This window comes from Phragmites australis, chromosome 3 (assembly GCF_958298935.1).
Source record: "Phragmites australis chromosome 3, lpPhrAust1.1, whole genome shotgun sequence".
In the NCBI taxonomy this organism is placed as follows: domain Eukaryota; kingdom Viridiplantae; phylum Streptophyta; class Magnoliopsida; order Poales; family Poaceae; genus Phragmites; species Phragmites australis.
In genome coordinates this window covers 30,358,079-30,384,109 of record NC_084923.1, presented here as the reverse complement: position 1 = coordinate 30,384,109, position 26,031 = coordinate 30,358,079, and the positions used below count along the sequence as shown (strand labels likewise).

At 41.5% G+C, this 26,031-nt stretch overlaps 2 protein-coding genes across 5 annotated transcripts; both read left to right on the top strand.

Annotated features, from left to right (window-relative positions):
- Positions 1 to 9,439: 9,439 nt before the first annotated feature.
- Positions 9,440 to 16,204, top strand: LOC133912790 (probable dolichyl-diphosphooligosaccharide--protein glycosyltransferase subunit 3). 4 transcript variants are annotated; one of them, XR_009908905.1, is made up of 3 exons: positions 9,440 to 10,586; positions 15,587 to 15,678; positions 15,960 to 16,204. XR_009908905.1 is itself a non-coding variant. In XM_062355701.1 (2 exons), the coding sequence occupies exon 1, from the start codon at positions 9,520 to 9,522 to the stop codon at positions 10,537 to 10,539; it is 1,020 nt and encodes a 339-aa protein (XP_062211685.1). In that variant the 5' UTR covers positions 9,440 to 9,519; the 3' UTR covers positions 10,540 to 10,554; positions 15,960 to 16,204. The 4 variants fall into 4 exon arrangements, 3 of the variants coding, with proteins under 3 accessions (XP_062211685.1, XP_062211684.1, XP_062211683.1); XM_062355701.1 differs by lacking the exon at positions 15,587 to 15,678 and having other exon boundaries at positions 9,440 to 10,554; XM_062355700.1 differs by lacking the exons at positions 15,587 to 15,678; positions 15,960 to 16,204 and adding an exon at positions 13,182 to 15,580.
- Positions 16,205 to 22,183: 5,979 nt separating this feature from the next.
- Positions 22,184 to 23,344, top strand: LOC133912788 (cysteine-rich repeat secretory protein 38-like). The gene has a single exon (XM_062355698.1). It carries the CDS (start codon positions 22,429 to 22,431, stop codon positions 23,230 to 23,232), a length of 804 nt encoding a protein of 267 aa, XP_062211682.1. The 5' UTR covers positions 22,184 to 22,428; the 3' UTR covers positions 23,233 to 23,344.
- Positions 23,345 to 26,031: the final 2,687 nt, after the last annotated feature.

The window sequence follows — 26,031 nt, the reverse complement described above, 5'->3', positions numbered from 1 at the left end:
GACGGGCCACGCGGTAAGCCAGAAGAGACCGGCCTCTAAATAATGCCTTTTTTTTTGGCAATTGCGAAGCGACATGTTTCAGTTGTGGGCTGTGATTCGGCCCATTAGAGGACATTGGGCCTCGTTTACTGTCACGTGAGTCTTCTCTATAGGGTGTAAATTGAAGGGATATTTTCTGACATTCCGACCGGTTCTAAATAAATATGGAATTATCGATATCCGTGTTTGATATTGTTCGATACTATTAACATGTATTTGATTTAATATCTAAATTATCTAAAGTATCTAAATGTTAGGTGTTACAATAAAATATATTATGATTTTAATTAAAAACATGATAATATATAGATAGATTATCATATATCTATACACAGATAATATTGAATACTTTTATTTTTACATCTCACAATTGCTATCTATTTGTACTCATTTTGATTGTACCTCTATACTATTTAATGTGATATGTGGAAATACAAATAAATTCAAAAAAAATTATCTATCCAACCATCTAACTGCTCGAAGAGATCCAAAACAAATATAGAATGACCAATATTTATGTCTGATACTGTTTGATACTATCTATATCTAATCTAAATTAAAAAAATATAAAATAAAATATAAGATGAACAATATCCGCCAATATCCGTCTATATCCAATTACACTCCTGTCGAAGATTAGTTCCCGATAATATATATATATAAATTGAATGGGTACCTTCGAGAGTAAGGATTAATCACGAAGAGAGACAAAATGATGTATACAGGTTCGGGCCTCCAATTGGAGTAATACCCTACGTCCTGTAGGCATGTTGCTGCTTTGTATTGATGATCTTGAGTATAAGCAAGGTGGCTAAGACTATTACAGGGAGTTGATTGGATCTAATCTATCCTAGGGTTAACGTCGTCAAGTAACTCCCCTATTGTTGACTTTCGTGTTTCTCGTAGTTCCTTGTTCGTGTCTAGTTGTGGTTGTCCTCTCCCCCCAGCCTTTCCACCTTATATAGGGGTGAGGTACCGACTCCTATCTAGTCGTAGTCGATAGAGAGTTATTTTTCTTAATGTCCAAGTAGATATATCTGTTTTAAATACAGCTCGTATCGGTTTGGGTAACCAATCTAATCCTTCTCAGTATGTACTTCCTTGATTTTGGTATATCAGGTACAGCTAATTCGGTTCTGCGATATTTGGGGCTGCCAAACATACTTCATATATACCTTGTTTGTATATGATGTACTCCTTATACGCATATACCCCATAGTTAGATATTCGACAGTAGCCCCCTAATTGTACTCCGGAGAAGAGATTTCCATAAGCAGCTACTCGAGTACTACCAAGTTTAAGCTTGGCCGAGTAAAGTAGATCAAGCTCATGGTCAAAAGAATTGAGTATGGACGGATCCTTTCTCGAGTATTGCATTGCCTGCTAGTCGTGCAGCTCATCCAGGGCCGGCAGTTAACGTGTCATGGCCACCACAGTGGGGTCATTCTCACGCATACCCATGCCTTCTAGGGTCTTCATCCGAGCCATCCAGGTAGAACGACTTCTTTCCACCGGGGGAAAGAACCTTATTGAAGTGTGGCCGATGGGCTTCTCATAGATCTGGCAGAGGTGACGCAGGGCCTTGCAAGCGGCAGTCTGGTAAGTGTCTGCGAACCTAAACCCTATGGTAGTCACACTCCACGGCATCTTGTCGGGGTAGTCCTCGCTGCCTCCAATGTGGATGGTGACTTCACAGCACTCGGTGCCGTATTCCTCATACTTCTTGCCAACATACTCCAGGTGCTCCATGATACCCAGCCTGGCTATGGTAGCGTACAACACCTTCGGGAACCCAAGGGTATCCAAGAGTACTCGGTAATTCATTCTTGATCTTCCATTTGCAGAGGGAAGGACATCGCTTGAAAAAGGGTTTTTCAATGGATGAGAGAAGAGCAGAAGGTTTTGTAACATAATTTTTAAGAAAAAATTTCACGTCCAGGTCTATGGTCTCGTCCTACAGCCAAGCTTGGCTCTGATACCACCTGAAGCGCCCCGGGTTATCCCCGGTTATACCAGTCTCTGGAAAAGTCGCTGGTAAATAAGAGTGTTACAACAGATGATATCTTAGTCATACACGCGGGGAGTGGTGATTACGACCCACCCTCCCATAAATACATAAAGGATTCCAACAATCAATAGGATCCACGTTATCAGAGAGCACAGCAGGAACGACATGGAGATCACGCCACTCCACAATCAACTCGGGTGTGGACGCGGTCGAGACCTATTCATCAGTCTCACCGTTTGCTCCGGTAAAATCCGGATCGTCCTCTGAAAGTATGAGAAAGGGTGAGTACAAGAGTACTCAGCAAGCCTCAACCCTTGCCCTACAGCAGGGGTAAATATACATGCATATGATATCAACAAGGATAGAGCTATATGGTTAACTTTGTAGAAAGTCTAAGTTTACACATGCACGGTTTATTTTCCATTAGGCAAGTTTTATGAAATCAACATATCATTGTTAGTGAATGAAGGGGGTATTGGCTATGGTGGAAAGTCACCAGAGCTCAGGTTTTAATGTTGTCGGACACCCTGTCCACAGCAACCCATGGCACACGGCCGGACCTATCATCCAAAAACGTGCACTCCTTGCCCACTCACATTCCAAGGAAATGCACACAACCCATGCTAGTTGTTGTGATCGAACCATAATTCGTTCATGACCGTAGACATGGCTATTCGAATAGTTTAACCTCTGCAGAGTGGTACATTTTATCCACAAGCTGAGTTTGGCAACATACCACCATCGTGACAATGCGACTCAACAAAACCATTACCCACCACAGTATCATCACACTAGCCGCCTACGGGAGCTAATAAGGGGTTCATGAACTTTAATTAGGCCTCCAACCAGGTCGCCAAGCCTGCACTGCCTGCACCTTCTACATGGTTTCCTATTGCACACCTGCCTCCAGACGACAGTAGACTAGCTGGCGGGGTTTAGGCTAAGTCCTGCCCATACAGGGTCATGTGGATGTACTATGAAGACTAGGTAGGATGTCACATCAATTCGGTCCTTATGCGAACCAGGGCAAACATCTCCACATGAAACCTGTCACACAAGCAACACTCCTTACAAAGCCTAACACGCAGGCAGCACTTCAACTCCCAAGGCGTCCCCAACGAAACCTTGATTTGCCCCAGCTCTAATCGGTTCTCATTTGTTATCATCATCCGACAAGTTATCCCACCCCACAACTCACTCAACACCAATCACCAAATTTTACACAGTTCAGAAAAATATTCTTGTTTAAGCATGAAATAACAGTAGTGGTTACCATCCTAAGAATACTAGCAACAAGGTAATCATCTTAGCATAATTACAATAGCGAAGAAGAAAATCCTAGGGTTACCAAAATTGCAATCAGGGTATTCACAAGTAGGCCGGCTAATCTACAATAGGACATAACCAGCTCAACAGTTTAAATTATGCCAATAAGTAATACATCATGCAATTAATCGGTGGAAAACGGTTGCTAGGGGATGTGGGGATAAAACTGGGTTCAATTGATCAAAGGGAAATGGATTGAGACTTGCCTTCGTTGAAGTCCTTGAGGGGGTCCTGCACGAAGTCTGGCGTTCCGGTTCCTTCTCCTCCTTGAACACTCCGGTTTCTAAAATACAGCACACAAACAACGGCACAATACACAAATAAATACAAATAAAATATAAATAATTTTGGAATAAATATGAAATTGGTATGAATAGATAGAGCTTGAATTTAGATGAACATCGACGGAAGAATAGTTGAAATCAGAGTTGAAACGGAGGAGAAATGGGCTTTGGAAGTCGGTCGGCAAATTAAATCGGAAAAAGGGAAAGAGGAGTTGGAAATCCGGTTTTTCGGAAAAATAGGAAAAGTCACTATTCATTTGGGCTTGGCTTGAGCTGGGTTGGGCTTCTGCTGCTGGGTTGTGGCTGGGCTGGCATTGCGGGCTCGGCTGGCCACTAGGCCGTGGCAACCTTGTGCAGCCCGAGAGGAAATGGCGCCCGGCCGAGAGGCTCACGGGAGGCGCTGCCGTCTGCTCGCCGGGTCACGGCGGTGAGCACGCCGGAGCCTCGTCGGAATAGGCCTCCCGGCCGCCGTTCTCGATGGCGAAGACACCGGGAGAGAGAAGGAGGTGCGGGGAATCCATTTTTGCGGAAGCCCGAGTGAGCGAGGGAATGGGGCTGGCTAGTAGTGAGCCGCCATGGGAGCGTGTTGGTGAGCTCGTGGAGAGGCTCGGTGGAGGCCGAAGGGGAGGAGATGAGTGCAAGGGAGGTCGGAGGTGATTGATGTGGTGCTCTGGAATGGCTCGTCGGTGGAGGATTTGCTAGTGAGGTAGACCGACGATGAGGGGCAGAAATGAGAGAGGCAGAGTAACAAGGATGAGAGAAGAGTCGGAGCCTCGCCGGAATAGGCCTCCCGGTGGCCGTTCTCGACAGCGAAAACACTGGGAGAGAGAGGGAGGTGCGGAGAATCCATTTTTGCAAAAGCCCAAGTGAGTAAGGGAGTGGGGCTGGCTGGCGACGAGCTACCATGGGAGCGTGTCGGTGAGCATGTGGACAGGTTCGGTGGAGGCCGGAGGGGAGGAGATGAGTGCAAGGGAGGTCGGAGGAGATTGATGTGGTGCTCTGGAACGGCACGTCGGTGGAGGATTTGTGCTAGTGAGGTAGATCAACAACGAGGGGCGAAAATGCTTGTCTCGGCGGAGAGAGGCAAAGTAACAAGGATGAGAGGAGAGTAGATCTTGCCTTGGTAGTTTGGCTAGCGGTGGTGATGGGCAAGGGGGCAGTCGGCCGGTTTTTATAGGCAACGGAGGGCGACAGTGGCTGGCAATGGAGTCCACGGTGAAGAAGCACACACGGTACGACGCAATTTTGGTCAAGGCGAGTAAATGTCGATGGTGTAGAGGCGTGGACATGCGCAGCGTGCAGCGAGGAAGTTCGGTTTGACAGTCGAGGCAACGACGAGCTGTTCCACGCGCGCATGCTCTCGGCTAGCAGTGCTCTAGGGCACGGTCGCCGTTCGCGGTGGCAGTGGCAGCGAGGTGGCTAAAAGATGGTGTGGATGGCGACTTCGGGGTGGTACGGTGCGGCAGAGTAAAGGTCAGTAGCTGGTAGGTGGCAGTTGGTGGTGTTGCAGCGGCCAATGGCTTAGCATGAGCGCACGGCACGGCACGTGCGCGTGTGCACGTGAACAGGACGAGAGGAGGAAGAAGAAGAAGGGTGCCGAACCGGTGTGGCGCGCGGGCCGTGAGAAAGAAAAGGAAAGAGGTCGGGGAGGGAATTGGGCCGGAAAGAAGAGTGGGCCGGCTGGGAAAAAGGGAATTAAGCCCAAAGGGAGGGAGGAGTAAAGAGAGGTTTTGATTTTGATTTTTTTGTTTGGGTTTTGAAATTGGAGATAGATTTGAATTCTTTTGCAAAGATTTTTGAAATTCAAGTTCGGCCAAAAACTAGGATGTTACACTCCATCGACCAGAGTTATGGAAACCTTGATGTTAAGTATGGTCGACTGAACTACGACTGGGTATCGTCCAGGATGTGGTACCATGGCTGGATGGTCGGTTTGATCAAAGGTGATCAGCTGTTCTGATCACTTAAGATACCGAGTAGGCCCAGTCGGGCCAAGTTAACTTATCGCTCGACCGCCTTGTACTGTCTCTTGGACTCCTACATGGTGGATCCTCCGAAGATGTGCGTCAAGCTATGGTCAGCCTCGTGGAACTGAGGCTTGTCACCCTCAATATTAGGCTTAACCTACTTACTATCACGCTCAATATTTGCCTTGATCTTCTCATCAAGTTTCTTCTTGAAAACAAAGCACTCGTCAAAGTCATGCTGGTTGCTCCGATGGATGGGGCACCACTTTCCACCACCTCGACTGAGGCCTTTATTGTCCCTAGTGTTGTGCAATTTGCTCATGTCGACCTTGGCTATAGTCGTATCGGGACGCTTGCGCTTATCACCAGGTTTGTTCTTCTATCCTCTATTCTTTGAGGACTCGGGTCTATCCTTGCTAGATTGGAGGTTTTAGCGTGTACCTGTTCTTTTGCTCATTTTGCGCACTTGCCGACCAACTTGAAAAGCTCTTTGATCGTACGGATCTTCTGAGTAGCCATCTTTCCATGTAAGTCTATGTCCTGAACACCTCGTTTGAAGGCGATAATTACCGATTTATTTGAGATGTCTAGGATCGTATTACGCTTGTTGTTGAACCTGCAGATGAAATCTCAAAGAGATTCGTTGTCACCTTGGTGCAGCTGGTGGAGGTCGTTCTCCGTTCCTGGCCACTCAAACGTGCCGTAGAAGTTGGCTATAAACTAAGCCTTGAGTTCTGCCCACGAACGAATCGAGTTGAGCGGCAAGTTTAGCAACCAGGACCTTGCGGGTCCATCAAGGGTGGTTAATAGATAATTGTCCATTACTCGATTGTCACCGCCGGCTGCTTGAATTGCAATGGTGTAGATCTGCAACCACTCGTTGGGATTGATCTTCCCGTCGTATTTCTGGATTGGGCCCGCTTTGAAGTTCTCGGGCCACCGAACCAATCGTAGTTCGCGTACAAAATCCTCGTAGCCCCCGTCGAACTCTTCAGGAGGAGGTGGAGGAGGATTGCCACGCCTCTCTCTCCGAGCGGGGGAGTCGTATCGACCATCTCGTCTTGTAGATCTGCGGTCGTAGTAGCAGCGATCGTCTTCACGGAGTTCCTCACGACGGTTTTCGATTGCCATACATAGATCACGCCGGTTGTGAGGAATAAGGTTCCTTAGATCTTCCTGATACCCGCGCCTATGGATAGGGTAGCTACAGTTTGGCCCACAGTATCGTTTTTGGGCTCGACCACCTGAGCTTCTAGTCTGGGATTCCCCTACTTGAGAGCGTTCTCACCTATGGTTCCTTGAGCCAGGATAGTTCCGACTGGGGGCCTAGAGTTGCAGGGATTGTTTGCTCGAGCGACTTGGTTCTAAGCCGCATCGAGTAGGATCTTGACTTGATTGATCATAGGAGTCAGTGGATTCGCCGGATCCAATTCTGAAAGGGATCTGAGAATCAGATGAGCTCCTTGCACGTCAGCATCTTATATACTGAATATGTCACTACTGAGGCTCAGTTGCGGTCGAGCCAATGAAGCCTCACGATGATTGTTCAGAGGGAGCTTGTCCCTTGAGCCGTGGGCTATTGCGGGCGAAGGTACACCCACTAGAAGTCATCGGGAGAGGCCAGGAGGCATCTGCCTTCTCGTGGTCCGCTGGTGGAGGGCCGTGTCGGGTGCACGTATGGCTCCATATGTAGATGTTTCGCGTGGTAACTCAGCGCCAGTACCATCGGCATCGACTGCTGTCACTCAATCTCCAAGGATTTCCGCACCGTTATCGACCACAACGTTTGGATCTACTGTCGCTGGGTCAGCCAATGGGAGGTCTTCGCCTCTAGCCATAAACACGAATCAATCTATTCGGTTGCTTTGGCTAGCGTTAGAGTCACTGTCGCCACCCTCATCGCTATCGGTGTTCATGCAGTGGAGAACATTAGGTTCCGCGGGATCCCACTCGAGATGTCCCACCTCGCAGTACGCATTCGATGGTATGGACTCGAGGGTACCAGTGTGGATTAGTCCACCTTGATCGTGCCAACGGAAAACCTTAGTTCTAAAGAAGATTTTCGAGTCGACAGAAGGGGACTCGAAGACGTCCTCGGTCAACTCAAAGCAATCGTAGAAGTCAGTGTCGGAAAATCCGACGCAAGAGTGAGTCTGAGACATGATTAATCCTACAAAACAAAAGAATGCCCCTACCTGGCGCGTCAACTGTCGAAGATTAGTTCCCGATAATATGTCCATAAATTGAATGGGTGTCTTTGAGGGTAGGGATTAATCATGAAGAGAGATAAAATGATGTATACAGGTTCGGACCTTCGATTGGAGTAATACCCTATGTCCTGTGGGGATGTTGCTGCCTTGTATTGATGATCTTAAGTATAAACAAGGTGGTTAAGACTATTACAGAGAGTTGATTGGATCTAATCTATTTTAGGGCTAAAGTTATCGAATAACTCCTCTTGTGTTGCCTTTCGTGTTGCTCATAGTTCCTTGTTCGTGTCTAGTTGTGGTTGTCCTCTCCCCCAGCCTTTCCGCCTTATATAGAGGTGAGATACCGACTCATGTTCAATCGTAGTCGATAGAGAGTTATTTTCCTTAACATCCAATTAAATATACCTGTTTTGAATACATATCATATTGGTTTGGGTAACCAATCTAATCCTTCTCGATTTGTACTTCTTGATTCTAGGTATATCAGATACCGCTGATTCGATTCTATAATATCTGAGACTGTCGAACATACTTTATATATGCCTTATTTATATATAATATATTCCTTATATGCAAATACTTATAATTAGATATTCGAAAGCTCCTACGTCTCTTCCACTATTGCCCTACTTCATGGCAAAAATGCAAAATTAGACAATATACGTGACCGTATCTACTGAAATAGACAACATATTATCGTATTTATAATTTTAGCGTTCATATTTGGCACTTTATTTACCAAAAATTAATTTTCAGTACACCATTCCCCGAAAATACGTGTGCAGAATATGCGGCCATGAACAGTGTCACGCATGAACAGTAATATCACCACGTTTGAATTTCGCTTTCCCTCTTCTTCAAAACGGTGGTCTTCTGTTACTCCAAAAATTTTAAAACTTTTTTGATGTGTTCCATAATCCATGTGCAACCCATTTTAATTAGATTCACCGAAAAATCCTTTGTATATTTTAAACTAAAATTCTCCAAAAAAAAGATACTTTTATAACTTGTAACAATTGTTAGTGTCTCAAATAAATTCCCAAAAATTTAGAAAAATTCACTAATATTCTTCTTATGTGATGGACTAATTTTTAAAATTATTTCGAGCCTTAGGTTATATGATGAAAAAGTGAATTCCTTTGTACTGCTCTATTTATATGTATTTTTATCATTTGTTATATAAATAAAGCATTACAAATGAACTCACTTTTTTATCATATAACTTAGAGCTAAAAATAATTTTAAAAATTAGTCCATCACATAAGAAGAATATTAGTGAATTTTTCTAGATTTTTGAAAATTTATTTGAGACACAAACAATTGTTTCAGTCATAAAAGTAACTTTTTTGAAAAAAATTTAGTTTAAAATATAAAAAAATCCAATTAAAATAAGTTACACATTAATTATAGAACACGTAAAAAAATTTAAAATTTTTTTAATAGCAGAAGACCACCTTAGAGGAGGAGAAGTGAAATTCAAAACTGATATTACTGTTCATACGAATATAGCACTGTATACGAAAATCAATTTTCCGCTAAATACGAACACTAAAATTATAAATACGATAAATTATCTGTTTCTATCACATACGTTATCTAATTTTGGATTTTTCCCCTGCTTCATCCACACAAGTCTTCACCGCCGGTCTCCTCCCACCAGATCTACGCGTCGTGAACCATCCGCCATGGCGATTCCACCGCGCCGTCACCTGCTGCTCCTCCTCCCACTCCTGCTCCTCGCCGTCGCCGCCGCACCCGCCGGCGCCGACGACCTGGTCGCGGAGCTCCAGTCCCTCCGCGCGCGGTCACCCTCCGGCGTGATCCACCTCACCGACACCTCCGTCACCCGCTTCCTCTCCGCCCCGGTGCCGCGCCGCCCCTACTCCGTGCTTGTCTTCTTCGACGCCGCCTCGCTCCACTCCAAGCCCGACCTCCACCTCCCCCAGCTCCGCAACGAGTTCGCGCTCCTCTCCGCCTCCTTCCTCGCCCACAACCCCGGCTCCGGCGACCTCTTCTTTGCCGACATCGAGTTCGCTGAGTCGCAGCACTCCTTCCACCAGTTCGGCGTCAACTCGCTCCCCCATGTACGCCTCGTCCGCCCTGAGCACGACCGCCTCGCCGGATCCGAGCAGATGGACCAGTCCCACTTCGCCCGCCTCGCCGACTCCATGGCCGAGTTCATCGAGTCCCGCACGGGCCTCGAGGTCGGACCCATCGTCCGCCCGCCATTGCTCTCCCGCAACCAGATCATCCTGATGGTCATCCTCTTCTTGATCTCCATCCCGTTCATGATCAAGAGGGTCATCGAAGGGGAGACGCTGCTCCATGACCCCAGGGTTTGGATGGCCGGGGCGCTCTTCGTCTACTTCTTCAGCGTGTCTGGGGGCATGTACGGGATCATCAGGCACACGCCCATGTTCCTTACCGACCGGTCGGATCCCAACAAGCTCGTGTTCTTCTACCAGGGGTCCGGGATGCAGCTTGGGGCCGAGGGGTTTGCGGTTGGGTTCTTGTACACACTCGTGGGTCTGATGATTGCTGCGGTGACACATTTGTTGGTGAGGGTGGAGAGCTTGCGGACGCAGCGGTTGGCAATGCTGGCTGTCATGGCGATTGGGTGGTGGGCAGTTAGGAAGGTGATCTACTTGGATAACTGGAAGACTGGGTACAGCATTCATACCTTCTGGCCAAGCAGCTGGAGGTGAAATACTGGTTGCGAGGTAATGAATGCTTCTTTCCTTTGGTTTCAGAGGTATGAATAATATCGCTCCTTCATTTTACCTTTGTGAGATGGCATGTTGGTTGAAATTGTTGGATTAACATTGGGGCATCCATGAATGTCAATGTTGCTAGCTGGGATGCATAATTTAGTAGTTCAAAAATTGGTTTTCAGCAAAAAAGAATTGTTTAGTGAGTCGAAAATTCAGAATTGACATCCCTAAATTCTGATGATAATCCAGCCTACAAATAAGTGGCATGAGACGTCTTCATGAAACTGCCAGCTTTGTCTCGCTAGTACTTAGTACTGGTAGCTAGGATACATCCTTGAACTTAATCCTAATATTCTAAAAACTTATTATGCTACATATTTGGTCATCTTTCTGAAGATTGTTATATTGGATATTTGAATATTCCTTGAGATTTGCAACCATAAAATATTTGATGATGTCTCATTGAGTTTTTAGCTGAGTTTTCTCTTATGTATCCTTGAGCTACTGTGACTGAGCATTCATGCAAACTGGGCAGAGGTTTTAGAAAAAGATTTTTCTTTTTTCCTTTGCCACTGCTGTTTGGGATTTTCATTTTCTTTCCATCTTTTCTCTCTCTCCTTCGACCCTTGTGCATATTTTGTCTTTAAAGACATATTTATACATATATGTTTTAGGAGTCCTCCCCTACTGTTCTCATTAAGAAATTTGACAATTGACATCTATTGGGTCCTCCCCTACTGTATTCAACATCATATTGTATTATTTAAATAGAAGGTGCTATTGTACTTTACTCTAAGAATGTTCTTCTATTGGGGATTTTGACTGCCTGTATGCTTTTTGTTTGGGTTCTTGTGGAAGCCATGAATTTGCTTCGTAGTTTTTATGACATATTTTGTTATCAGCTTCCTCAATGGAAACTGGGGTCATGCCCTTAAAAGAAAATACAATTTGGATCTAGAAAAATTGGTATTTATTATATATGGAGAATCCACTCAGCCTGCATGTAAGCTAAATCTGTTGCATGTCCTGAAACATGGATAATATCTTTTAAAGTTTTATATAGTGTACTCCGTCCAGTCACAAATACTTGACGTTTTGGACAAGATCCGGACAAACTTTAAAAACTTTGACTATCAATAGCTTTTGAAATATTTAGTTTGGAAACATGAGAATCATATGTGTAGATTAATATTGAAAAATACTTTCATGATATCATAAACTTTTTGGACCTTATAAATGTATTCTAATAGAAAATAGTGGTCAAAGATTAGCTTTTGAGACCGTATCTTGTCCAAAACGTCAAATATTTAGTACTTGAGGGAGTATTACTCTAGGACTAATACTTATCTTTAGTCTAGTGTAGTTTGTCCCATGCACTATATGGCTCTATACATCGGCCCTATTCACATGGGGCACAATATCAATACATCAGTTGTCTATCTTTGTATTGATATAAGTGTCTTCTTTAATTGTCTTGCATGAACCAGTAATTGTTAGAAGTTCTTGAAGGATTTGGAAAGTCCAAAAGTGTGATGAAGATGTATAAACAGTTTGAAACATCAAGTATTATGCATCTAATGATTCAGATGTGCTACTTGTTCAGATGGCTCCTCAAAATCCTTTTTAGTACTTAAGTTAAGAACTAACTCTTGTTTTCATGACGTACGACGCCATTCGCTTACAGTACAGTGAGGTATTACAATCTATAGTGAATAGATGTTTCTGGTTACTTACAAAACCTACATCTTCATAATTCAAAGTGTGTTAAACATTTGTTTCTAATAGTTGGAAAAAAGATTACATGATTGAATTGAATTAGTTTGTAACTTCTTCACAGTGTTTCAATAGCGGGCTATAGAGGTAATGTGTCCTAGAAGCTTAATCAAGCATGATGATTGCTGTCCGCGTTTACCACGCGGTAATGTGTCCTAGAAGCTAAGCTACAGGCTAAATCACTGCTATTTTGGCCACAGATGGAAATAGCATCACTGTAGCATGTAGTGGATAGCAAAACGGCTCCTTTGCTACATGCAATACGACTATTAAGTTGAAGGTTTGCGTTCATATAAGTTGAAGGTTTGATCTTGTTCAACTTATCAAATACAGATGACACCCCGTATAGGTGTAGCATATGCATGGTAAACTTATAAAGTAGTTCAGCATAAGTCCAACATTCATAGCATGGTAGCTGCACCTAATTATTTAATTGCATTAGTGAAAAATTATAGGTACTGTCCTTTGGCTAATGTCTTGATCAATATAGATTTGGTAAATTGTACATATGTGATGCCTGGTGGTGTGTTTTTTATTGTGTTAGTATCTTTCTGCAATGAAAGGTCTCCGCTTCAACAACATGCCACACTGCCACTTGATTTGTTTGGTTCGCATCAAAACCACTAATACTTTCTTATTTTTAGGTCAAAACCACCCATTACTTTAGAGATCCTGTTTCTACAATTTCTGTTCACTTAAGCTTCTACGCCGATTGCATTGACATATTTGCCCTGCTTAAATTCTGATAGCTTGTTGATATCACTCTGTCCTACCTATGTCTATTCTCGTAGCTTCTCCAAATAGAATTAAAGACCCAGATGGTTGATCGTATGATGTAATTTGTGAAATGTCCCTTTGTGCAGTCTGTTATTTTGAGGTCCTCGTAGATGGTTAGTATAAGGTAGTTCTCTTCATGGAAGATGCTGTGTGGTGCTGGGTGCGACTGAGAGGGTGGGATGGAGCACGGCGCATAAGATGTGATGAACTAAAACAAGGGCAGCAAATGGATGAGGGTTATGTTGCAGTTTTCAGCAAAAGTCTACTTTCCAAATTGTGCAAAGTAGCAGAACAGACGGTTATTGATGGAATGGTAGAAACAGTAAAGAGTGAAATTTAATTGGTATTAAACTGAATAAGTTCAATGCTATTTTGATATAGTGGACATTTATCAGTTCTGCATAGGCATTATTATTATTATTATTATTATTATTATTTTTGTAAGGGTCTGATCAGATAAAACAGTGGGGACTCTGCACAACCTGTTTTGACATGTCTAATAACTGGATAGAGGGGTTTGTCTAAGCTATTGGCTGAAAAGTGCTACGGAACCAACTGATACTCTCTCTTATACTATTTAGTGACATTTTCTTGCAAGTCAAAATTGAGAGGATCTAGTTTGTTGTCTAGGGGCATGCAGCAGCACAGAAAACCACTTGATTCCTGTACTGATGCTGCAGGCGTATGCATTATCATGGTGCCCTTGTAGTTTGTATATATGTGCAATGTTGATTTTATGCTTTGTTTGTCTAGGATCACTTTTGTCATGTTCCTCAAAGACTTGTTGCGAATATTTTGCAAAGATCAACAAGTTTTTAAAATTTGAAAGAATATGTCATAGTAGCTAAAAGATTGTAAGTTATAGTTGTGTGTAACAATCTCTGGTTCAGGTGAAGCTTGTCTGCTGAGGTTGTGAGGTCACTTCTATATGTATCCCTATTCCCTCCATCTGAATGTTTGACTTTTTGTTGTGCTCCAACAATTTGTGGTTCAGGTAGAATGTGTTTGCTGAGGTCTGTTCTATGTATTTCCATACTCTCTCCAGCCACAAGTTTTTTGAGTGTTCAAGGTTAATGAGGTGGCACTTTGACAACTAAAATTTATAACTCATGTTCAGAAAAGTGTTATAAATTTATAACGCTATGAGATTATTTCTTCTGGGAAATCACTGTACATTTTCACATATCAAAATTACTTGTTCTAGAAAATGCTCTTGCAAAAAATTAATCTGGTTTGACTGCATGTTTCAAGAGTGTCACATTTTATTCTTGTGGATGGAAGGTTTCAAATCGTGATTTTTGCGGTCTAGAAAAAAAGCTGTAGGAAATATTGCAGAAGCTATTCTGCATTTTTAATTTTACTTCAAACCTTTTTGAGGCATTTAATTAATATTTAGTGTGGAGCTGTGGCCTAAAACTAATGAAAATGCTACCATAACATAAAGATGATTATATTACGATTACAAATAAAATATCAAGTATTTTCATTTCACATTTCCTACTCTATTGAAAATCATGAAAAAGTTGTAATGAGATGGTCTAAACAGTTGTTTCCTGTTAGGAATAGCAACCTGTATTTCATGGAGGCCATAAGCTAGTATATGTACATATACAGGTGAGCAATATGCAAAGAGCCCCCTTATTGCATGGGGATACTACACGGCCACAATAAATGACAACATATCTCAACATTTCCAACTTGCGGTGCCATGCTTGGGCTGTAGTATAATAAGTTGAGTTGTTAAATAAGAATGGCTACTGTATGTAATAATGCACTTCACATACAGTTTTTCCCACCATCCACGAATCCTGCAAACGGAGGTTTGGAAAAACAAGTATTGGGGGAGGATAAAGGGCAAAAGCATTTTATAATTAGATGCATGCTCTATAGCCATCTCCCTTTAGGTATTACAGTGATGTTTTGGCTTAACCTTTGGAAGCTCAAAAAAAAAAAAAGGAGCTGTAAAGTGTCCTGGTGAACAATACGTGCATCAGATTTTATCGCAGTTAAAATATGCGCTCGACTTGCATTGTGGCTATTAGTGTACGCCCTTAGTTAAATACTTTGTGGACACTATATATTGCATGGGAGTCTTTACTACATTTTTCAATGTCAACTTAAATGCTGCAGTAGCATGTTTTTTTTTTTTTTGTACCGAGTGATTTATCGAATTTTGATCAATTTTCGTGTTATGACCATAAATGTATGCCTGTTAGTGTGTGCATGACCTACAAAATGTGAACTCCCTCCGATTAAAAATGTAAATTGTTTTAGGATTCTTGCTAGTCTGACTTTTTTAGCTTTGACCATCAATATATAAAGAATCACATAGATCAATGACGAAAGTTCAGTCTCGCGAGATTCATCAAAAAATTACTTCCATAAAATATAATTCTTTTATTTGAAATAGCACATGTTCATAGAAATTGACAGTCGAAGTGTCACCTCGCAGACCGTATCAATGTGCTAAATGACTTGTATTTTGTATCAGAGGGAATAGGAGAGAACTATTCAAGGAAATTTTTAGGGGCCTTTTCATTGTCAGTTAGCATCATCATGTCTCGAAGCTACTAACCTCCGGTGGTCAGTATGCGGTTCTTTGACTGCTTTCAGACCCTTCTGCCGTTGGGTTTGATGATTTTACCAGATAGCCAATACTATTGTATCAAGCAAAGAATAGACTGGAAGCAATACTACTGGTGTAATGTTTTTTTAAAAGATACTACTGTGTAATTTATGTGCTCTGGAAAGTTGAATTTGAGTTACCATTTTATGAAACAAGTGCATAGTTAATTCTAGTGGCCCTCTATTAGTTCTCATACATCTATAAACAACTATTTCATGGGTTGCTTGTTTTTTTGCAGAATATGGAATCATCCGATTTGACTTCCTGAGATAGAGCATCGTTTGGATTGTGACAACGGACCACAAGTTTAGATTGCAGTTTTCAGCTGCTGTAGTATGACACAGAGAGAACCAATGTCATTTTAGCACTTTGCACTTCTGATGCGCAATCAGTGAAGTCCAGATTTTGTACTTCCATGCGATATGATATGATATTTTTCTATATGATTTTACAATTTACAGGCTAGTAATTTGTGGGTTACAATGCTTTCTTGCTTCGGGAAACTGATTATGCACCCAAGATTGTCTGACACGTGAGGTCCAAGCCTTGATTTTATTTTTCGGGTTATCCTATCGGTTATGGGAAATTTGAAAAGGCTTTTTCGGTGTAAGCATTGTTTTCTGTTTTTTGAGCGTAAGGTCTAGCCTGTGGCAGAGTGGATGATGAACATTTTGCAGTTCTGGGCTTTTATGTTCCGAGATGCCAAGTTGGAGAGGGCAAGACTGTAATCTTCCTGTTGGCTCTTGAACAGGGTTAAAAAAACATCGAAAACTACTCAATATTTATGAAAACTCGTCAACTTGATCCGCACCGAAATTCTGAATTCGATTGGTTTTTAAATTTCAATTTAAAAAAATCAAACAAATAATTTTTTTAAAATATTATAAAAATATTCTAAAAATATTAGAGATAATTTTAAGACCTTCCATGAATTTTTTTTAAAATAATGTCATACATCATATTTATATATTTTATATGGAGAAGATTTTAAAAAATATATTAAAATGGGTTGTATGAACATGATGATTTGGTCTATCACATTAAGAAAAAGCTTAATATATAAACAATTTTTTTAGAAGAGGTATTTTAAGAGGATTTTAAATTTTGTTTTATTTTAATTAGAGTTTTATTGATTTCTCTATATTTTTTATAAAGTTCACAAGTATAAAGTGAACATGTTAAGAAATAATATTATAATTAACTTTTTCATGTCTATCATTATTTTTCCTATCTAAAGCATAGTATAAGTAAACTAATAAAAGTGGTTTCACTAATTTTAGAGGTGTGATGAGTTAGTTATGAATTAATGTAGTTGTAATAAATTTACACAATCCTGCGTATTACAATAGCTATTTCATAAGTGCATGCATTTTTAAAAGACATAGCATCATGTAAGAAAACTAAAAAAGTTGATTTCATGATTTTCAGATTAGAAAAGAATTAACTATGTATTTAACTAGGTTTAGAAAATATATTTTTTCACAAAAAATATACAATTTTTTTACGAGTATAAATACTTTTATCATGTAGATCATGTTACAAGAAAACTAAAAAAATTTGTTTCACTTGATTTGAAGCTTAGGTGAATTAGTTATCAATTTACAAAGTTGAGCAATTTTTTTTCTTGAACTTCACTGAAATTCGATAAAACCAAACGGTTTTTGGTAAAATCGAATGGTTTTTGATGGAATTTAAGCGGTTTTTTATTACAAACAAAATGCGGGAAATATGGTCGGTTTTTGATGGAATTCAAACGGTTTTCAATGAAATTCAAGTAGTTAACAAATGGTCGGTTCGCTCAAATTTTGCCTCTTTAAAAATGGACCAAGTGAATTTGTCGGAATTCTCGCTGGATTTTGATATTTTTTATTTATTTTCACTAATATCAAAGAAACGCTGAGGGGCAGTTTTTGTGTCCCAAACGAATTTTCAAACCTTGCTCTAGAAGCATATGGAAACAAAGTATATCGAGCTTAACAAAGGCCATTTTGAAATTGCATCCTATGTTGAGCAATACACCTATGTTGCGCCAACCAACAACATCCGATGTTGCAACGGTATATGTCGTGTTGTTGGGAAACATGGAGCGTATCACCTGACGGATCGAGCGGACACAATTACATTTGCTGCTGAGTCATGATCTGTATATCTTTCACAACGGAATAAGAATTTCAATTAGGATGAGAAACAAAAACATTAAAACAGCGATAGCTAATCACATGATGCCTCATAGTTTATGGATGTAAACTCTATGAAAAGTCAATTCTACACAGTGGCAAACTCAGAACTAAAATATTCGGATGTCTCACTTGTTAGGTTAGAGATTAGGGTGTCCTATTTACTATACCAAAAATGTCCTATGAGCCTGATACATATAATGTATCGCTGAAAAACGCAAAATTATCTGGTATCCTATACACTCCCTAACTTCAACATAGGTTCACCCCCATTCTACACCTAGGCCGCTAGGCGCATACCATACATTGATTTGTATACTTTTGTATTTTCAAAAATCCTAAAGAAAAACGTAAAAGTAGAAAAATTCTAGAACATGTTCACCAAAAAAATAATATGGCCATATGTAGCCTGTAAATAAAAAGAGAGTTTTATTCCTTTTTTTTCATCTGGCCTTTTTCTTTTTTTCACAGCTTACATATGGTCATTTTTTGCATAAGTTTTTTGTAGATGAACATTAAAAAAGGAAATTAAAATTTTTGGAAACTCGCAAGTTAACTTTTCATCCCAAACAAGTAGGGCCTTGGTTGTGTATCTTAGTTTCTATGACAATGGATTAACGACTTTCTCGAGTAGCAGTTTATGGTTGGCTTCTGGATTAAAGCTAGCTACTTGGCTGATTTCAGCCAGTTGCTTTTAATCCATAGCCATACACCGTGAAGATTTGAGGAAAAAAACTCATGTATCTTCTCAGAAGGCTTGTAGTATAACACATCAGTCACCATCGTTATCAAGGTTGGAATAATCGTGTCAAATCCTTCTTAATGAACTAGAAAGAGACAATGCTTTAAGTAAACTTGCATGTGTGCTTCGATTGCAAGATTAATTATTCAAAACAAGGAAAGAGACAGTGTACTTACGGTGGCCCTTTTCGTTTGCCAATTTTCATGTTGACTCTAGAAGTATGAAAATATAGTGGACTCACCCACAGCTATTATTGTGTTTGCTTTCATTTCCAGTTCCATCTCGCTAAGATAGAGCATCGTTTGGATTGTGACAATGGACCGCATCTTCAGATTGCAGTCCTTAGCTGCCGTTGTACGAAACAGAGAACCGATGTCATTTTAGCTGACTTCGCACTTCTGACGCGCAATAAGAGAAATCCCAGATTTTGAAATGCGATGCCATATGATGTGGTATTTTTTAAAAGAAAACTTACGAGACAACGGTAATTTGTGGTTGGTAATGCCTTCTTGTAACTGGAAACCGATTTTGCACCTGAGATTCTATCTCCCATGTTCACTCGTCGAGGTTCAAGACTTGATTTTATTTTTGGGTTATCTTCTCGATTATGGAAATTTTTGTTCGAACTATCGGTTAGCGCATCTTTTAGCCTGAGAGTAGCCTGTTATTTTTGGATTCTTTTTCTCTTCTTCCTGTATGTACCCTCCAGGCCACATGTTTGTAAAACTCACTTCTTTTATCAATAAAATAGGCACAACCTCACACCTATTCATTAAAAAAACGTAGCGAGAGGAGTAGAGGTGAAAACGGATTGAATATAAAATAGAAAGTGATCACCTATAATTGTATTTATTTTTTCTAAGCTCGAATACGAATCGAATGTTGTAATTGTAATGAACACGAATAGAATATCTACTTATAACGGAGGTGGTTCATACCAGCCACTATCGCTAACATGTTTTGAAAATTATGGATCGGTTATGTCAGCTTCTACGAATGAATAGAGACAATTATTTAAATGAACTTACCCGTGCTTCCATCCTAAGAATAACCAAAACGACGGCATTCGTTTTCCATTTTTTTCCTGTTGATTCTAGAAGCACGAAAGCAATGTATATTGAGCGTATCTAACAACGATTGCGCGTGCTACATTTCAAATTCCGTCTCGTCGAATACACACTTGGGCTTACCAAACGCCCATGGAGCATAGGACCTGACGGAGCGGCTGGACACAAAATTACATTTGCTGCTGGGTCCTGACCTCTGCTGCGTGCCCTCTATGTTTCACGACGCAGTAAGAAGTTCATGGAGGATGAGATAGACTATCATCTCCTGGCCGTGACCGGCCTGTGCTTCCATAGAGAAATATCAATGGCCGGCCGGCGTCGTTACCACGGCGTGTCGCGATGAATGATTGGCACGGCCGATGGCTGCGTCCCCGGTTGCAGCCTCTCTGAAGCGCCCGGCAGCAGGTGAGGCGTCGACCTCGGCGGCGGGGGTTGTCTGGGGAAGTTTCCGAGGCAAGCAAAAACAATGTCCAAGTTGAATGTGTGTGTGACTTGGACAACCTTCGTATGCGACAGAACAGTGGTAGGTGGTAACCTATGTTACTCTTTGAGCGTATTCTAATCTCCTAGGCGAAAGCGACGCGACTTACTCAGCGCAGTGGTCACTTCGCGCCAGGTACATGATACATCGCGTCGGGACCTTTTTCAGAAACTGATCGAAATTGTTTCTTTTAGTGTAAGAGTAGAATGAGAACGATGATCAGATGATCAGAGAGGGTAAATAAATGTTTTAATAAATTTTTTTAAATAGATGATTTTTTTTAACTTAACGCACTCAAAATGCTCAAGCGGAAATAAAAGATTCAGAGAGACAAAATCAGAAGACTGATTCTATGGCAACATGACTTTATGGATGGAATATGAACCATATGTTACATTTAAGACTATTCCATATGTCTTTGTACTCAAAACTCGTAACTTTTAAAGAAACTAGAGAAGATGAATACCGAGCAATGTTATTCTCCAAAATAATAGTCTAGTGACAAGGGGACTCAAGACCTGCTCAAATACATAAGTATGTGAGTGTTTAAGCCACTAGCATCAAGAAGAACAACCCTGAAAAGATGAAAAACTGCAACTCAAAGAAAAGATCACCGGGAAAAGAATCCCTCCAAGTTGAAGATCTAGAGGCAAGGATACTCAAGACTCATAAGCATACACTTATATGTAAGTTTTTATGCCTCTAGTAACAAGAAAAATGACTTCACAGGGTGCTGAAATTTCAGTCTAAAATCAAAACGAGAATTAAAACCGAAAACCGAAAAACTTGCAAACTTGTAAAGAAACCAATAGAGTGAAACTAGAAGGAGAGGAATTCAAGCATATGAAAAAAACATAAACTTCATTATAAAAAAAATCAGTCTTATTTTATACGGATTACAAAGATTTATATCTCAAAATTCTCACCTATTACATAAGCTAAACACTCATCATTCTCTCGTCTAAAACCCTAACTCTAAGGCTCTCAAATGGGTGGCACAAGGGATGTCAAGTGGCTAGTTCAAACTCTCCTATAGCTCTACCCCTCTATTTATAGACTAGGAAACTTAACTCCTAAATTTTATAGCTTTTTTTCAAAACACTCATCTCTTGTAGTACACTCATACTTATCATTGAGGGTATTTTGGTCCATTTTCTTCTCCACTCATCGGACGGCCGCGGCGCCTTCACGACTTAGCTTCGCCTCGACGTAAGTTTCGTGATGGTGCTACGTACTCCTCCAGTACGTTTGTCAGTAACCTTATTTTGAGCATGGCTACAAGGTCTTCTGACAATTTGTGATGCTTCCACGAATATGCTTGATAATATAATTCTTCATTAGCGATAAACAGCGTGATGTTTAGGTGACACGCGCTGCGTGTGACCAAGTCGATTCCCTTGTAGAGCTGCCAATGCAGACCATGGTCAGGTCGATATGGTGCTGTCCTCGTCCTCGAGCCACCGCCTGTGAGCCGCAGACATGGTTGACCATCGGGACGAACTAGAAGCACTCTGCCTGCAGCATTCAAAGCAAATATGCAATCCCCCTTACTCTGTTCTGGATGCCCATTGATAACGCCTGGACCCGTCGGCCAAACTCGTTTCCTATCCTGCAGTGTATGGCTCTCTCATTTCAATCTCCTGGTACGACCTTTCGCTTATCGCCCAATTAACACTTACTTAAAGGATAACAAAGATAAAACTTAACTATCGGTTCAGTCCAATTGGTGTGGCACTGATTTCTTGGCTAAAAAAGAGCCACACCAACTGCAGGCCGGACGGTTATTTTGGGTAGAGAAAATGAAACGATTCGATAACAGTTCCTTCTTTTATCAGACAGATTATTAGCCTTGGAGCAGCACCAGAGAGGAAGAGGATAACAAGAACATGTCTCGTGCAAAACCGCGTGTTGCGAGAGTCATGGTCGGCGTTGGGGGTTTTTCCCCCTTTTTCAGGGGGGTCAGCGTTGGTTGCTCCTCGTTTGTTTGTAAGACCTTCTCTTGTCCAGGCTGCCGCGTAGCAAGTAGCCCGACAGAGGGAGGCCGCGGATACGACCTCGTCCAGGAGGCGCCCAGCCTGCTGTCCTCCATCCGCGGTCCAATCCCAACAACTGCTCCACACGCCTAGAGAAGCTCCATCGTTTCAAACCACTTCATCCTCTTGCACCTTCTTCCCGTTCTTCTCCAGCTGCCCACTTCTTTATAAGGCACAGCGTCACTTGGATGTTCGCCTCTCCCTAACATGCAATCCACGACTCGAATGGTTTCACTCGCCAGCGCAGCCATGATTCTCGAATCCGCATTCCTTTTCCTACTCCTCCTTGCCTCCTCGGGGTCGTCGGAGGCGGCTGCTGCCGGCAGCTCCGTCGACGCGCCCGCCGCGTCGTGCTCCGGGGCGGGAAGCTTCGCTGCCGACAGCGCGTTCGCCAGCAACCTTCGCCAGCTGATGTCCTTCCTCGAGACCAAGGCCCCGGCCGTCGGATTCGAAATCGGCACGGTCGGTGGCGACGGCGACGACGGGGAGCGCGTGCACGGCCTCGCCCTCTGCCGTGGTGACGTGGCGCGCGCGGAGTGCGCGAAGTGCATCCGGTCGGCGACGGCGCACGCGCGGCGCCTGTGCGCGTCCAAGAAGGACTCCGTCGTCTGGCTCGACGCCTGCATGCTCCGGTACTCCGGGGAGCTGTTCTTAGGCGAGGTCGACCGCGACCACCGCGCCTTCGTGCCAGGCGACGACGTCGTTGTCCGGAGCGCGGCGAGGTCGGCCGAGTTCGACAGGGAGGTCGCCGGCCTCATGAAGAGACTAACGAGGAAGGCGTACCTCTCGCCGCTGCTGTTCGCCGCTGGGGAGGCCCAGGTGGTCACCGGGGCGCAGAGGCTGCACGCGATGGCGCAGTGCACCAAGGACCTCTCCGGCGGGGACTGCAAGATGTGCCTGGAGGCCGCCATTGGCCAACTGGTATCGAGGGGGTGCGCCAAGAAGGCAGGGAGGGTGCTGGGCGGAAGCTGCAGCCTCAGATATGAGCTGTACCCGTTCTTTGATTCCTAGATAGTAGCTTGATTTGCAGTTCTAATTAAGGTGGCAGGTTCTTGTGTCCACATTGTGCATAGGGATTCCAAAGGAATCAAAATACAAGAAAGTGATACTTTCTGTTCGTGAATTGGCAAGTATCACTAACTCCAGTTACAGATCATCGGCACTTGGTACTTTCCATTTTTCAAGGCTTATCGGTAGTGAAATTGACCATCGAAAGTATGCTTTCTTACTACTATTACTAATTAGAGACTCTTTAGAGCCTCTACGTTAATTATCAGATGAGACGCTAAAAAAAAAGAGAAATCATAGAAATCTCAAAAGAAGCAAAACATTTGACCATCGATTTGGTGGAGTGTAATTATCATTGACAACAATAGCCATTGGATCTAACACATTTCTAAATTATCCACCTTTGCCATTATAAAAAAACTAACACAAATTTCCCCCAATACATACTTCTAAATTATCCACATCTGTCATTATAAAAAAACTAACCAAAAGAACCCAAATATTTGTTTCTAAATTACCCACATATACCATTATAAAAAAATTAACCCAAAATGCCACTAGATTGCAAAGCTCCATATGCTTTTCACATAAACATTAATTTAGGTCTCTCTCTTAATTACGTTGTGGAGTCCGGAGACAAACTAAAAAGAAAAAAATATTATATCATAGATGACCACACACATATTGACGAATATCATGAATGTGAGGAAAAAATAAGAAAAATAACTTTGCGCAAGACTTTGATTCAGTAGAAAAACATAGTAAGTAAATATGGTCAATATACATATATCAACCACATCTAAATACTAAATTATAGGCATTTCACAAAGTTCTATTATATCATGGATGACCACACACATTTCACGAAGTTCTATTATTCATAATTCTCAGTGGTTTTGCTATATCGCAACTGGTTGTTTTCTAACCCTCCAACATCCGAAAATTTTCTTCACTATTTTTTTATTTACATTGTGTGCTTAGTGGTAATGTATGAGAAGTTCTAGTGTTTATAGACCCAAAACACACGGAATTTTGTTCAATTTTTTTGTTAGTCCAAGTTACAGTCAACTTATGATATTTATAGTCATTTATTTGTTGTGGTTTTCCAAGTAATCCTGGTGTAAATTAAGAGCTATGTAACAATTCATTAATCAGACAGATATATTCATGTGTTTTCAGACGAGAAAACAACTGAATACTGAGTAGAGGGAAGGGAAGCGGTTCCGCAATATTGCAACCTGTTTTTCACATTGTGTGCTTAGGGGTGAAGTACAAAAAGTACAGGAGTTTCTAGAGCCCCCCCCCCCTCCCCAGCCTTTCATACCTTTGGAGAACTTCCTGCTATCAAAGAAACAAAAAAAAAATAGAAATAAAAACAATATATTTCATATTTATAAATTAAAAGGCCTCTTCCACACACACACTATTTGTTTTATTATCTGTGTCTTACAGTCACTTTGTTGCTTCCTAAAATAATCTATATAATGTAATTTTTTAAGTAGTCTTGGTGTAAATCAAGATTTGCGTACCCTTATTGAATTAACAGAGGTATCTTCAAGTGTTTTTAGAGTGGCCAATCTAAGCATTTTACAGATGTAACATGCTCAAAATAGAATATTTTTTTTCCACGTCTGTTGAAGTGAATTTGTGGATATGCTTATGCAGTTTGGCTGACGAGCTCGCGTGCAACACCTGCTCCTAGTCCTAGAACATCCCCATAGATAGGCTAAGCGTACACCCCTGACTTTATAAGCATTTCCTTGCCCACCATAAATAGGCATCTTCTAGCTCCAAAATTTCCCAAGTTGTACAATATTTTGTTGGAATAGATGCTGCTTCATACGCCCCACTAGTGTAGGCAATACAAGATATGTAGAATCAGAAGCCTCTTGCTGGGTCTCTTCACTATCGTGACATATACTATGGCCAATTTCATACAACGGTTAACTAACCCACGAATAGACTCTTCAACTTGTTCCTCTAAGTCGGAGCAATATCTTCGATCTTCAAGGAGAAATTGTTTTAAACCATAGTTATTGTAAAAATAGGAAGAGGCCTAACAAAGCTACAGAGTTGACGATTATTATAATTGTAGCAATGGAGGTGCTAGCAAGTAAAAACAAAACAAGTGGTATAAGAAATTGTGTTTTACTTTCGAAGGAACAAACAGATGGAGGTACTTAGGAGTGTCTACAGCTGAGTATATTTACAGGGAAAATAGCTAGATCAAAGATGGCTTGATTCAATTGTTTCCACTATGATAGACATCGAAGCAATGATAGCAGAGCAAATAATAGCATGCTTATTTATAACATAACAACAGAATGGTGCACTCGGTCCATGTGTTAAAAATATCAAATCATGTCTCTGATTATTCCAAGTCAGATGAATATATTAGTACAGTGCAAGTAGACTTAAATAGTTTAGGACTAAAAGACTTGTTGCACAATGACTTTGGGCATAAATAAGAAGCATGTGCTAAAATAATTTATAAGACCATGGCCAAAGGTTCCTTCACGGTCTAAATTCCCATCGTGAAGAGATTTTTATTCCCTTCAACGTTCCAACGGTTTTTCTTCACGGTTCTCGTCACGAAAGGATTCCTAAGGTCATTCCTTTCAGGACAGAATTCTATCTCATTTTCCTTCGCGATTCCGCTCGAAAGAAATCTGTTGGAGCTGAAAAAAAAATAAAATGAATGGGAACTAAAAAAGGAATCAGAAAGAGAACGAAATAAAAAGAATATGATTAAAGATGATCTAACTCCTATAATCTAAGGAGAATTCACATACAGCAACTTAT

What these genes read in the sequence shown, in the direction of transcription:
- LOC133912790 (XM_062355701.1), top strand. Translation starts at nt 9,520, where the DNA reads ATGGCGATTCCACCGCGCCGTCACCTGCTGCTCCTCCTCCCACTCCTG.
- LOC133912788 (XM_062355698.1), top strand. Translation starts at nt 22,429, where the DNA reads ATGCAATCCACGACTCGAATGGTTTCACTCGCCAGCGCAGCCATGATT.